Source organism: Vanessa cardui, chromosome 14, assembly GCF_905220365.1.
Source record: "Vanessa cardui chromosome 14, ilVanCard2.1, whole genome shotgun sequence".
Classification (NCBI taxonomy): Eukaryota; Metazoa; Arthropoda; class Insecta; order Lepidoptera; family Nymphalidae; genus Vanessa; species Vanessa cardui.
In genome coordinates, this window is record NC_061136.1 from 7,644,822 (window position 1) to 7,657,621 (window position 12,800).

Consider the following 12,800-nt stretch of genomic DNA (forward strand, 5'->3'; position numbering starts at 1 on the left):
TGGGTAACATTTTAAATAAAAAGTCAAATCCAGAACTATCACATGTTCACATGGCCAACTGTCATTTCATATAACTGTCATAATCTTTTATTTACCACGCTGACTGCTACACGCGCATTTAGTGATTTTATGTTGTTAGACTTATAAAGCATAGAAAAGGTTACTGATTATACAAGATGCCGACTCCAGATAAAATATTAATGAGAAAAATCAAAAAACGCGAAAAGAAAAAATTAAAACTGATTTCTAAAAAAGCAAACGGCACACAAGAAACAGGTAACCTCCAAATTTTTACATATCAAAGTACTATTTGTATAAATCAATTAAATCTAAGGAAGCTTTTATATGATTTACAAAACTAGTTTCATATCAAGGACTTGACAAGAATTGACTAAAAACTTGTAAATTTTTATTATTTAGAACCATCTGCTGAGACTTCTACATCTGAAGAAGCTCCCGCCAAAGAATCTTTGAAGCGACCAGTTGAAACAATAGAAAATAATTCCGTTTCGTTGCCGAAAAGTAAGTTATTTAAATGATTAATGCTAAACTTGTAGTATAATAAAATTATCGTTATTTACGAGTATTGTGTGTTTTTATTAATAATTTAAATATTAAATCTTACATTGTAACATGAATAAAATATTTCAGAAAAGAAGAAGAAACAAAAGGCAACTGTTACTCAAGAACCAAAACAAGAGCCAGCATCAGAGAGTGAAAATGAACAAGTGAAAAGTAATGATGAAGTTGACGTTAAACCTGAAGATGAAAGTCAATGTAAATATTTATAACAATTACTATTGATGTTTTAAAAAATAAATGAATTAAATAGAATTGCAAGTGGTCAAATATGTTGAATAATATGATATTAAAAAATTTGCCTAAAGATTACCTTTTACAATATCTTTCAAAGATTATTGAAGTCTTAATTCATATTAATTTTTCAGTGCCTGGCTCCAGTTTATGTCTAGGAATTCTATCTGATCAGAAGTTTTCATCTTTAAAAGAGAAAGTATGTGAGGCAACACTTATGGGTATAAAGGACATGGGATTCACAACAATGACGGAAATACAGGCTAAAGCAATACCGCCTCTACTTGAAGGGAGAGATCTTGTGGGTGCGGCTAGAACAGGCTCAGGAAAAACTCTTGCCTTTCTCATACCAGCTATTGATCTCATATACAAATTAAAATTCAAACCTAGAAATGGTAAGCAGCTTAATTACACAAATAAAACCTAGAAAAATATACATAAGTAATAATTTAAGTTATACCGTTTATTCACAGGTTAAATTTCATGTAATTTTTATAAAAGTTGTTAAATAAATTGTTTTATATGATGATATAAAGGCGAACATGAAAATTGGACACCATACTATTTATATTGAAACAAAATCAGATTTGAGTCTCCAGTTACCTGTCGAGGCATGTCTGTTTTTGTTTCAGTATAAAATAATAAAGTATGTCATGTCCAGAGTTTTTTAATGAATAAAGAATGGATATCTGATTAAACTATGAAACTTACACTTATGTTCTTGTCTTTTTCAAAATAACTCAAACTAAGTATATTTCTAGGCACTGGTGTTATAATACTGTCACCAACAAGAGAATTATCAATGCAGACATTTGGAGTTTTAATGGAATTGATGAAATATCACCATCATACATATGGTTTGGTAATGGGAGGAGCTAACAGAACTACTGAAGCGCAAAAACTTTCTAAAGGTTGGTTAATTGCTAGTTACACATAAAAAATGAGAATTGTTTTTTATACTGATATTTATTAAAACTTTCAAGTCCATAAAATATGTCATAAATTTTGCAATTCATTTAGCTTATTTAAATATGAAAAAAACGAAAGTAATGTTCTATCTTGCATTTAGTACGAACCTTTTTATGTTTGATTTTATGTCATTGTTAAATTAAAATTAATTTTTCCTTTCAGGTATTAATATATTAGTGGCAACACCTGGACGTTTGCTAGATCATTTACAAAACACACCAGATTTCTTATACAAAAATTTGCAATGTCTTGTTATTGATGAAGCTGACAGGATACTTGAAATTGGTTTTGAAGAAGAAGTTAAACAAATTATTAGATTGCTACCAAGTAAGTAGAAGTTGGATGATGTATAATGTTACCATAAAAAGAAATGCCAGAAAGCTTGATGTTTGAGCCTGTTTCTGTATTTTATATGTAATACATGGATATGTATATATTTTCATTGAATACTAATTATGTTATATTAGCTCTAAACTGGTTAAAATTAAATAATTATATTAATACAAATTAATTTTCGACTAAGTGTATTTTAAAACCAGCACAGAGCAGACAAATTTTTTTTAATATGAACATCAAATGAAAATATGTTGAGGTCAAATGAAATCATCCTGAATAAAAAAATTCAAAAATTTTTTTAGATATCTTTCTTATCCACTCATGACTATTCCTTTTACAGAACGCCGCCAGACTATGCTTTTTAGTGCTACACAAACCAAGAAAACAGAATCATTGACAGCATTGGCTGTAAAGCACGAGCCTGTGTATGTGGGTGTTGATGATCACAGAGAACAAGCTACCGTTGATTCTTTGGAACAAGGGTAAAAATAATTTATTTCAAGTTCATTAAAAATAAACCTAAAAATAATCAATATCATCAATAAACCTTGTTGTCAAATATTATAACGAAGCAATTTTTTTCATAAACAAATTTAATCTACAATTCAAAGTTATCCTACAGCAATCAATTATTGTAATTACAATATCGTGTTTATGTTGTTCCAATTGCCAAATAATAAAATTCTTATTTTACACATAAACATTTACCCACTAAAATCTAAGATTATATGTTCATTGATAATCGTAATGTTAAGTAATGGTCAATATAATATTATTTTCAGATACATTGTATGCCCCTCTGAAAAACGTATGATGGTTCTATTCACATTCCTTAAGAAGAACAGGAAGAAGAAGGTGATGGTGTTCTTCTCAACATGTATGTCTGTGAAATATCACCATGAATTATTCAATTACATTGATCTTCCAGTCATGTCTATTCACGTAAGTTAATTAGTCAATTTCTCATTTTATGTTATTTTATTTTTAAAAATTATTTACTAATAAAAATGTATATAAAAAAATTCAATTAATTCCTTAGTTATCATCACACATATTCACAAACATGTACTGTTGTGTTGTTGCTTGTAAAATATGTAGTATAATTATAGTGCTTAGGGAGGCGAATAGGAGAATTTTCGGCAATACTTGAGCGTGGCAGTTTAAGATATGAGAGATACCTTAGACTTAATAGAACAACTTTGTAAAGTATTAAGCTCTATATGTAGTGACGCGCGACGATCAGATTAGTAAAAAACGACTTATATGCCGCAACGCGTTCTTAGGAAGACGAAATGGCTCCCCCACACTTCCGGTCATGTGGAAACCGGCAGATTTTGTATTTTTAGTAAGTTTTAGATTATATTCTTCAAAATAAAAAAATGTGCTCGAGAATGCCGGATTCACGTTTTTTTTCCCAAGTTCGCGACCTTATAACTCGGCGGCGTCAAGGACTTATCATCAGATTAGTTAAATTTAGTCTTTAAACACTAAAATCAACCACCAATATCTTAATCTAACGTATTTCGAAAACTATTTTTTTTTGCATTTTCAAAAATTCATCGTTATTTATCGTTACGCCGAAATCGTTTTTTTCATCAGTTTTTTTAACGGGAACTTCCTACTAAACACCCCTTCCGAAAATCTGAGGCGCGTAAATATTTTTTTTTAATTTTTGACTACTTTATATGCCCACCCCCACCACGCTAACCGGCAGATTAGAATACCTTTGTTACCAGAGGCACTTGGGGCATACGTAGTATGAATATCTGACGTGCTCGAGAATGCCCAAGTAACTGTTTCTTTTTTAACATTTTTGAAAAACCTATCGCTAAAATGGTTTTTACCATACGAGCTTTTCTTTTCGAAATGATTTTATCTTTCGATTTTGATAGGTCTCGACGGCACCGTTGAATTACGCCATTTAGCTACCTCACCTCCCTAACTACAGGTAAAATAGGACGTGAAAACATACAACCAATGTTTGGGGAATGATTAATGGTCTAAGGAATTGTTAATATTTCTTACAGTGTTATCTTTAAGTAGAGGTGACTATTTCCCATCAGGAGGCCTGGCTGTGTCTTTTTAATAGAATTTAATTAAAACCTTTTTTTTAGGGGAAACAACAACAAGCTAAGCGTACTACAACTTTTTTCCAATTCTGTAATGCAGAAAGTGGTATACTACTTTGCACAGATGTAGCTGCAAGAGGTTTAGATATACCGGCAGTAGATTGGATTGTACAATATGATCCTCCAGATGACCCCAAGGTAGAGATCATTCATTTAAATAAATATAATTTTAATTATATTGTAATTTTTAATAATGCTATGTCTATATTTTTGGATAAATTAAATTGGTTCATGATCACACTAAAAAATTTTACTGTATATTTTCTTTTTATTAATTAAAATGTACACCTTTTACAGGAATACATTCACAGAGTGGGTAGAACTGCAAGAGGGCTGGGCACAAGTGGACATGCTTTGTTATTCTTACGACCTGAAGAGTTAGGGTTCCTCAGGTTTTTGAAACAATCCAGGGTTACACTTAATGAATTCGAATTCTCTTGGAATAAAGTTGCTGATATTCAACTGCAGGTTTGTACACTACTTATTTGCAATAAAAGCAATGCTGAATGCTGGTGTTACGAAACCATTTATTTTTATTGTTATACATTTATTGTTATACAAATCTCAATATGTATTTCAAAGCTATTTTTTAAAGCAATTCCATCTCACCCCATCTTGCTATTTAAATTGAGTATTTATATAATATGATATATTAGTAATTCACGATTAAATACCTTAATATCTTGGTTTGTTTCAGCTGGAAAAATTGATTTCAAGAAACTATTTCCTCAATCAGTCAGCTAAAGAAGCATTTAAAAGCTATCTGCGGGCTTATGACTCTCACCACTTGAAAACCATATTTGATATTGACACAATAGATCTGGCGAAAGTATCAAAATCATTTGGTTTTACTGTACCACCAGCTGTTGAATTGAAAGCACCTACAAGTAAAGGTCCGCCACAAAAAAGGAAAGGAGGAGGTGGCTTTGGGTATTTCAAATCTCTAAATGCTCCTGGTCATAAGAAAAATGAGAAAACGAAAATCTATAGACAAAAAGGGAATGGAAATAGGTCTATAAGCTGAACACATTAAATATGGTTATATTTATTAAAGTCAATGTAATGACCAATGACCTTTTATTTCTAGACACATTATAAATAATAATTTCAATTAAAAAAAAAAAAAACATTTTACTGGATGTGATAAGACTCTCGTTTTTTGGGTTATGTTTATTATTAAAAATAATAATAAAACAAAGAACAGCATTTAAATAACTAAATGAAAGCCTTTGTATAAAAATATGAAGTCTAGATATAAAATGTTATTAAAAAAATCCATCAAATGATTAGTCTTTTCAAAAAATCCTATTTTTTACCTGATGTAACACCCTTATAATTACTTCATTCATGAAAATGATTTTAATAAAACTATTATTTATGTTAAACATTTTTTTATTACTTTTACTTCCAAAATAAATAGCAAATAGTAGTAAAATCCTTATATTTCTTCTTTATATGTTGTCTTTCCTAGATTTCACTGTAAAAAAAATTGTTAAAGAAATTACTTTTTTGAAACTCATCAATAATCTGTTTACTTGTTTTAAAAATAAAATCATTTTTGAAGATACAAGTTAATTAAATATACTTGGGGCATATTAAAATAGCACAATAATAAGCAACACAAATACAAAGTCCACCCCACCTAATAAAAGGCACTGATTTGAAAAAGTCTTGTGATATTTGACATGTAATCTTTATCACAAACATTTATAATTTGTTTCAAAAAGGATACAAAAATCTACGTGCGGTTGCTCGATAAAACCGAAAGCTTTAGCCGCCATTTTCAAGTTGAGATTTTTAATATTGAACACTTTGCTAAGCGGATGTTTATTGTAGCATCTTAAAAATGAAAGATATGCTTTTCGTGCTAGAACTTTCATAGTACCATCTTGTTTTATTAGTTCCTCCAACTGTAAAATATGAAATATTTTTTCTTCTTTTTATTAATTACGAAGAACTAAATGATAAAAATGTACAAGATTGTTAAATTAAAATAAGTGTAAGATGAATTATAAACACATCTGGTAAAAATTATAAAACGTTATTCATCATCATTAAAAGCTGAGATGGCCCAGTGGTTAGAACGCGTGCATTTTAACAGATAATTGCGGATTCAAACTCATACAAGCACCACTATATATATATATATATATGTGCTTAATTTGTGTTTATAATTCATTTCGTGCTCGGCGGTGAAGGAAAACATCGTGAGGAAACCTGCATGTGTTTAATTTCATCGAAATTCTGCCACATGTGCATTCCACCAACCCGCATTGGAACAGCGTGGTGGAATATGTTCCAAACCCTCTCCTTAATGGAAGAGGAGGCCTTATCTCAGCAGTGAGAAATGTACAGGCTGTTACTTTACTTTACTATCATTAAAAAATTACCAAGTTACAATAATTTACCATTTTTTGTACATCTGAAGGAGTGTCGCCAAAATTATATTTGTCTAGATACACTTTTTCTCTTTTTAAGTACTGAATAAATTCTTCTTCTTCAGGTCTTATTAATATAACAGCATTGCCGTTACTATTTAAGCCTCTTGCTGTCCTTCCAACTCTGTGTATATACTCCTATAAAATAAATTGTATTTTAACTTGATTACTTTCTTTAATAATAATACTTTGATAAAGAAATTTTGTTATGGTATATAGTAAAAATATATTTTGATTTTTTAAATTTATTTGCTTTATTTACCTTCATGTCTGTTGGAGGATCATATTGAACTATCCAATCCACTAATGGAATATCCAAACCTCTTGCAGCTACATCTGTACAGAAAAGGGCTCCCTTATCAGCTTTGATAAAAGTTTGATAAGCATCTTTTCTTCTTGGTTGGCTTTGTTTACCCTTAAAGCAAATAATATTTTATTTATTAATAAAAGTATGCCTTATGCCCAATGATATTGTAGTAAACAGATATGTTATTAACGTGCAAAAAGTGAAGACTAGAAAACGTCCTAAACGTTTGCCTTTAGTTGTTTTACGTTGTAATACGTTTTGCGTAATTAAAACATCTAGTTATCCCTTTTACTTATTGTTTTTATCAAGCTATCCTTTTTACTTTTAACGAAATGTAAAAATAAACTAAAATAAACGGTCCCCGGCGCGGCACTTTTTTCTGTTGTTTAGTATGGATATAACATATCTGTTTATTAGAATATCATTGTTTATGCCGATATTTCTATATGGTTTTAGGTTTTTACATTTTACTATTTTATTTTTGTATAATTATTTTTTTAAGCTGACTTAGGACTGATATTTGAATATATTGTTTTTTATATGATTATATTCAACAAGGGCACAATACTTGTAATGACTTTACCTACAGGTTTGAAAGTAAACTACTTTTATGAGGATTCCACATATTAAAATAAAGAAAAATATATAGTATCGCACAACTCCAAAAGTAATATGTTATACATACATGTATACTAAGAACTGATGCTTTGCAATGTGTTTTAAACAATTCATAATGAAAATCGACAGATTTACAGGATGAAAAAAACACCATTACTTTCTTTTTTCTCGTCTTTTTAAGCATTTTATATAACCAACATATCCTATTTTCAACTGGGCAGATGCAATATCTGTGAACAAAGGTAACAGTATTTTGACACAATCAAGATTAAATTTAACAAGTTAAAAAAGGGAGTTTCTTCAGATAAAATTAAATATTTTTCATTAATATTAAAAAAATAATGTTTTACATGCCATACATTGCTGTTATCAAACATTCATCCCCATAAACCTTTATGTATGAATATGCTAAATATAGCATCTTACTAATAAGTGATACATTTAAAAATTATGTAAATAAAGGATTAACGCATACATACCCTTGTTGAAGGCCAACAACTGTGGATTGTTTATCATCCTTTATATCTATTACTTTGGGATTACTTTTTAAAGTTATCCTCGCTAATCTCTCTACCCTATCATCTATTGTTGCACTGAACAAAACTGTTTGTCTGTTTTCTAAAAAGTTTTAATGCTGCATTATTACAATTTTATATACAGGTTATAAATTTAGGGGTATAAATTTTTTAACTATGCATTGGTGGTCAACTCTGAAACTATGAGGATTAGCATATTTTTTTTTCTTTTATATCCCTAGAGTAATGTACTCTAGGGATATCAGAGTATAAAAAATAGACTTATATAGAATCATAGGATTTTTGATAAAATTATATTCCTAGCTAGGACATTAACATGTTTGAAAAAAAGTTTCACTTATAAGCCTCAAATTCTTAAACACATTATGCAAAATGTTGAACATAACTTTGAATCAAACTATAGTTAATACTTTTTACACTACTACCCTATGTCAGGGTGCATTTTTTTTTTTATTTTAAATTTTAAAAGCATATTGACAATCAATACACCACATTTTATATATTACATACTTGCAAAACAAAATTTTACTTACTAGGAAGTCTTTTAATGATTCCTACAATTTCTTTCTCAAAGCCAGCTTCGAGTAATTTATCTGCTTCATCTAAGATAAGGCACTTTAAGTTTTTGCAGTTAAAATTTTCAGTATTTTGTAAATGATCTAGAACCCGTCCTGGTGTCCCAACAATTATATTAATACCTACAAAAATTTAACATGAATACTCTTTTAATTATCCTTGTTTATACAATTATAGTGATTTCAATAAAAATACCTTTTTGCAATAACATTATTTCTTTCATTTTTTTTTCACCACCAACAATCAAACTGTGTGTTAATTTAATATCAGACAGCAATTTCTTTAGAACTTCATTTGTCTGGAGTGCTAATTCTCTTGTTGGTGAAATTATTAAACAACCAACACCTAAAAATAATTATAAAGATTGTGTAAAATATATATAATGGAAAACAGAGTAAATCTGCCACTAATGGGCTGAAGCCTCTCCTATTTCAGTAGGGAATTTTTTTGGCCTATAGATTAACAAACTGTTTCTGTGAGTGTTTCATCCACATGTAGGCTTCCTTGTAAAATATTCTCTTGGCACTGAACAAGAAATAAATTATAAACACATATTAAGCATAATCATAATTTAAAGATGCCTGTGTTTGAATCTTCATTTAAGGTTTCACACATTCTTGCTACTGTCCCTGTCAATGCTTAAGATACAATGTTCAATTCTTAGTTTAATAGCTTTTAGTTGTGCAACAGGTTACAACCTATTTCGCTAATAAGATTGATTGCTATGAATGAGGTAACAGTCAAGTTAGTCAAGATTTGTTTGTTTGAAATATAATTCAATTACTAGGTACCTTTATTTTTAGTGAATCCTAAATTGATTAATTTATCTATAGCTGGTATTAAAAATGCTAGAGTTTTTCCACTTCCCGTCTTCGCAGCTCCTATTATATCTTCACCAAGTAGCATATATGGTAAAGTTTTTGCTTGGATTAGTGTTGGATTTTCCAATCCCATGGATGACAAACTTTTTAATATACGATAATCTATTTTACCCTCTAACATACTGAATTTGAATTCATTCGTCATTTCTTGGGCGTTCATATTAAACAACTTTGAATGAATAATCTATTATTATAGATTATTTTTACTAACTTATATAAATTAATATTAACAGTTTCATGAGCAATATGAAATTATAAATAATGAACTTTAACTTAGTTTCGTGAAGACTTGAGTCATAAATATTGCAATTTAATTTCAATAATAATATGCATTATCAAAGCCTGGCGACATGTGAATCTGACGTCTGATATTGACTCAAGTCTGACTGAATAGACTGAATAGTGAATAGTGCAACACACTTGTTTATTACGCTAGAGACACAGATGACAGACGATATAAATTAAAGAACTAATTGGTATACTTTTTAAAAACATTGAAACAGTGGTTGTATCAATTATTACTATTTTACTAAGTAAGATATATCTCCTAGCATAAAATAAATTAACATCTAACAAATTTTAAAATCATTTGAAAATACCTCAATACGGATAGGTGCTAGCCTATTAATGGCACCGTTTGGTAAAAGTTATAGGCATTTTATTAAATTGTTAATATAAGGCATTTTTATTATTATACATATCACAAAATCTAACTTCATTTTTAATAAATAAGCTAAGCCCAATAGGTTGGAATCCAAACAGAATATACGTCATGAGTATGAATATGATTGCATGAATGTCATTCGGTCATCGTCAGCGGTCGGCTGTCATATTTCTATCCTACACGTTCTATTTATCAAGTTGTATTTCGTAATTTGCGATTACTGGAGTGAGAGGAGGTGCTGTATTCAATCATGATTTATTCTGCTTGGCTGAAGAAATTACAGTCGTTTCTAATAATCATATTTACATGGGTAATATCAGCTCAAACTGATGTTCCGAGGCCTCGCGGTGTTTCTTTATCGAAAGCGTCCTTATATTCACCGACAAAAGATTTCACTTGTTTCGATGGAACCAGTACCATACCCTTCAGTTATGTGAATGATGACTATTGCGATTGTTTCGATGGCAGTGATGAGCCTGGCACATCGGCTTGTATAAACGGGGTTTTCCATTGTACAAATGCAGGACATCGACCACAGAACATTCCCAGTTCACAAGTAAACGATGGAGTTTGTGACTGTTGTGATGGTACAGATGAGTATGCCACCCCTGAAGTATGCTCCAACACCTGTGAAGAGTTGGGCAAGGAAGCTAGAGCTAAAGCACAACATTTAGCTGATCTACATAAAGCTGGGAACTTCATAAGATTAGAGCTTATTGAAAAAGGTAATAAAAAACGCCAAGAAATGGCTGAACAACTCTCCCAGTTGGAAAAGGATAAAGCTGAGGCACAAAAAATTAAAGAAGAAAAAGAAGCCCTGAAAAATGAACTGGAAGCAAAAGAAAATGAGGCTCTCCAAGTTTACAGAGATGCTGAAGAAAAAGAAAGGCAAAAAAAAGAAGAAGATGAGCGTCTGAAACAAGAGAAAGAAGCCAGTGAACAATTTTCTAGATTTGATTCCAACAATGATGGTGTATTGACTGTGGATGAAATAAAAGTAGGAAATATATTTGATAAAAATAAGGATGGAGAAGTGGATGCAGAAGAGCTTCAATATTTTCTAGGAGATAAAGAGAGTGTAAATAAAGAGGACTTTATGTCAATAACTTGGCCACTGCTAAAGCCATTATTGATGATGGAACAAGGTATGTTCCGTCCAGCTGAAGCAGAAGGTACAGAAGAAGCAGAAGATGAAGAAGCAGAAGATGTGCCCAGAGTTGAAGACTTGGATAATACTGGTTCTGAAGATGATAATCTTGATGGAGATCTATCACATGATGATGCTGAAGAACATGAAACAGAACCTGATAGCACAAAAACATATGATGATGAAACACAAAGGCTAATTGACGAAGCTACAGAAGCCCGTCGTCAATTTATGGATGCAGAACGTGCTATGAGAGAAATAGAATCTAACATCAGAAACTTCCAACAAAATTTAGAAAAAGACTATGGTTTACAACAAGAATATGCAACTCTTGATGGCCAATGTCTAGAATATGAGGATAAAGAATATGTTTATAAACTATGTCTGTTCCAGAAAGTAACTCAAAAATCTAAGAATGGTGGTATGGAAGTTGGCCTCGGTGATTGGGGAGAATGGGCAGGGGAAGAAGGAAATAAATATTCTGTAATGAAGTATACAAATGGAGTGGCCTGCTGGAACGGGCCAAATAGAATCACTATGGTTAATATTCACTGTGGCCTAGAAACAAAACTGACCTCAGTGACAGAACCATATAGGTGTGAATACAAAATTGATTTTACTACACCGGCTGCATGTGATGACTCTAATTATATGCAACAACAGACATCACATGATGAGCTGTAGTAGATTAAGGAAATGTTAACTCTACATGTGATGTGTGTTGAAATTTTAGGATAAATTTATTCATTTCAGTCACCTTTGTCACAATAAGTTTAAATGAAAAGAAGTCTGGTCAGCTTCCATTTGTTTGTATATTCTAGTTTTCTTTAAACTAGATAACAAATGTGAGACTATCAATACTTTTATTTTAATGAGGCATTTATATAATATTAATAAACTTTCACAGTAGCATTTATCATATTTTTCATTTATGATTATATTATGTTTAAATTAATATTTTATTTGGACTTAAGACTGACCTGGCTAACATATATTTATATCTTATCACATTCCTCAAATGTAAGTCTGTCTGTGTTGGTGGTATAAGAGTAGAAAAATTTAAAATCATGTGAACAAAACATTGTAAGTGATTAATAAAATATTTGTTTTTGATTATAATTGTGATAATTATTTATTAAATTATTTTCTAGAGACACCTTTATTATTTATATGTATATAAGAGCCTTCACACATTGCCTTATCTAGAACTTAATGTTAAGATAAGATAGGCTTGAAGTTTACTAAAAAACCTAAATTTTACGTTTTTTTATTAATAATTAACTCTCATTTGCAAATAATAAAGTAAAATTGTTCTTGTATGATGTAATAATATCATTTATTATTTCAGTTTTGTATATATGTTAGCATAATATACTTCTAAATAAA

General features: G+C 30.2%; 3 protein-coding genes across 3 annotated transcripts; 2 read left to right on the plus strand and 1 right to left on the minus strand.

Annotated features, from left to right (window-relative positions):
* Positions 1-68: 68 nt before the first annotated feature.
* On the plus strand, positions 69-5,311 carry LOC124535141 (probable ATP-dependent RNA helicase pitchoune). The gene is made up of 11 exons (XM_047111224.1): positions 69-276; positions 421-522; positions 652-777; positions 948-1,208; positions 1,575-1,724; positions 1,945-2,109; positions 2,459-2,600; positions 2,901-3,060; positions 4,233-4,385; positions 4,545-4,715; positions 4,945-5,311. Exons 1-11 carry the CDS (start codon positions 177-179, stop codon positions 5,269-5,271), a joined length of 1,857 nt encoding a protein of 618 aa, XP_046967180.1. The 5' UTR covers positions 69-176; the 3' UTR covers positions 5,272-5,311.
* Positions 5,312-5,621: 310 nt separating this feature from the next.
* On the minus strand, positions 5,622-9,779 carry LOC124535140 (ATP-dependent RNA helicase DDX18-like). Its single transcript, XM_047111223.1, has 9 exons — positions 9,514-9,779; positions 8,918-9,067; positions 8,680-8,844; positions 8,090-8,228; positions 7,678-7,840; positions 6,948-7,100; positions 6,656-6,823; positions 5,980-6,157; positions 5,622-5,724 (listed from the first exon to the last, which is right to left on the minus strand). Exons 1-9 carry the CDS (start codon positions 9,761-9,763, stop codon positions 5,699-5,701), a joined length of 1,392 nt encoding a protein of 463 aa, XP_046967179.1. The 5' UTR covers positions 9,764-9,779; the 3' UTR covers positions 5,622-5,698.
* A 622-nt stretch (positions 9,780-10,401) lies between these two features.
* On the plus strand, positions 10,402-12,533 carry LOC124535161 (glucosidase 2 subunit beta). Its single transcript, XM_047111258.1, has one exon. It carries the CDS (start codon positions 10,518-10,520, stop codon positions 12,096-12,098), a length of 1,581 nt encoding a protein of 526 aa, XP_046967214.1. The 5' UTR covers positions 10,402-10,517; the 3' UTR covers positions 12,099-12,533.
* The last annotated feature ends 267 nt before the right edge of the window (positions 12,534-12,800 follow it).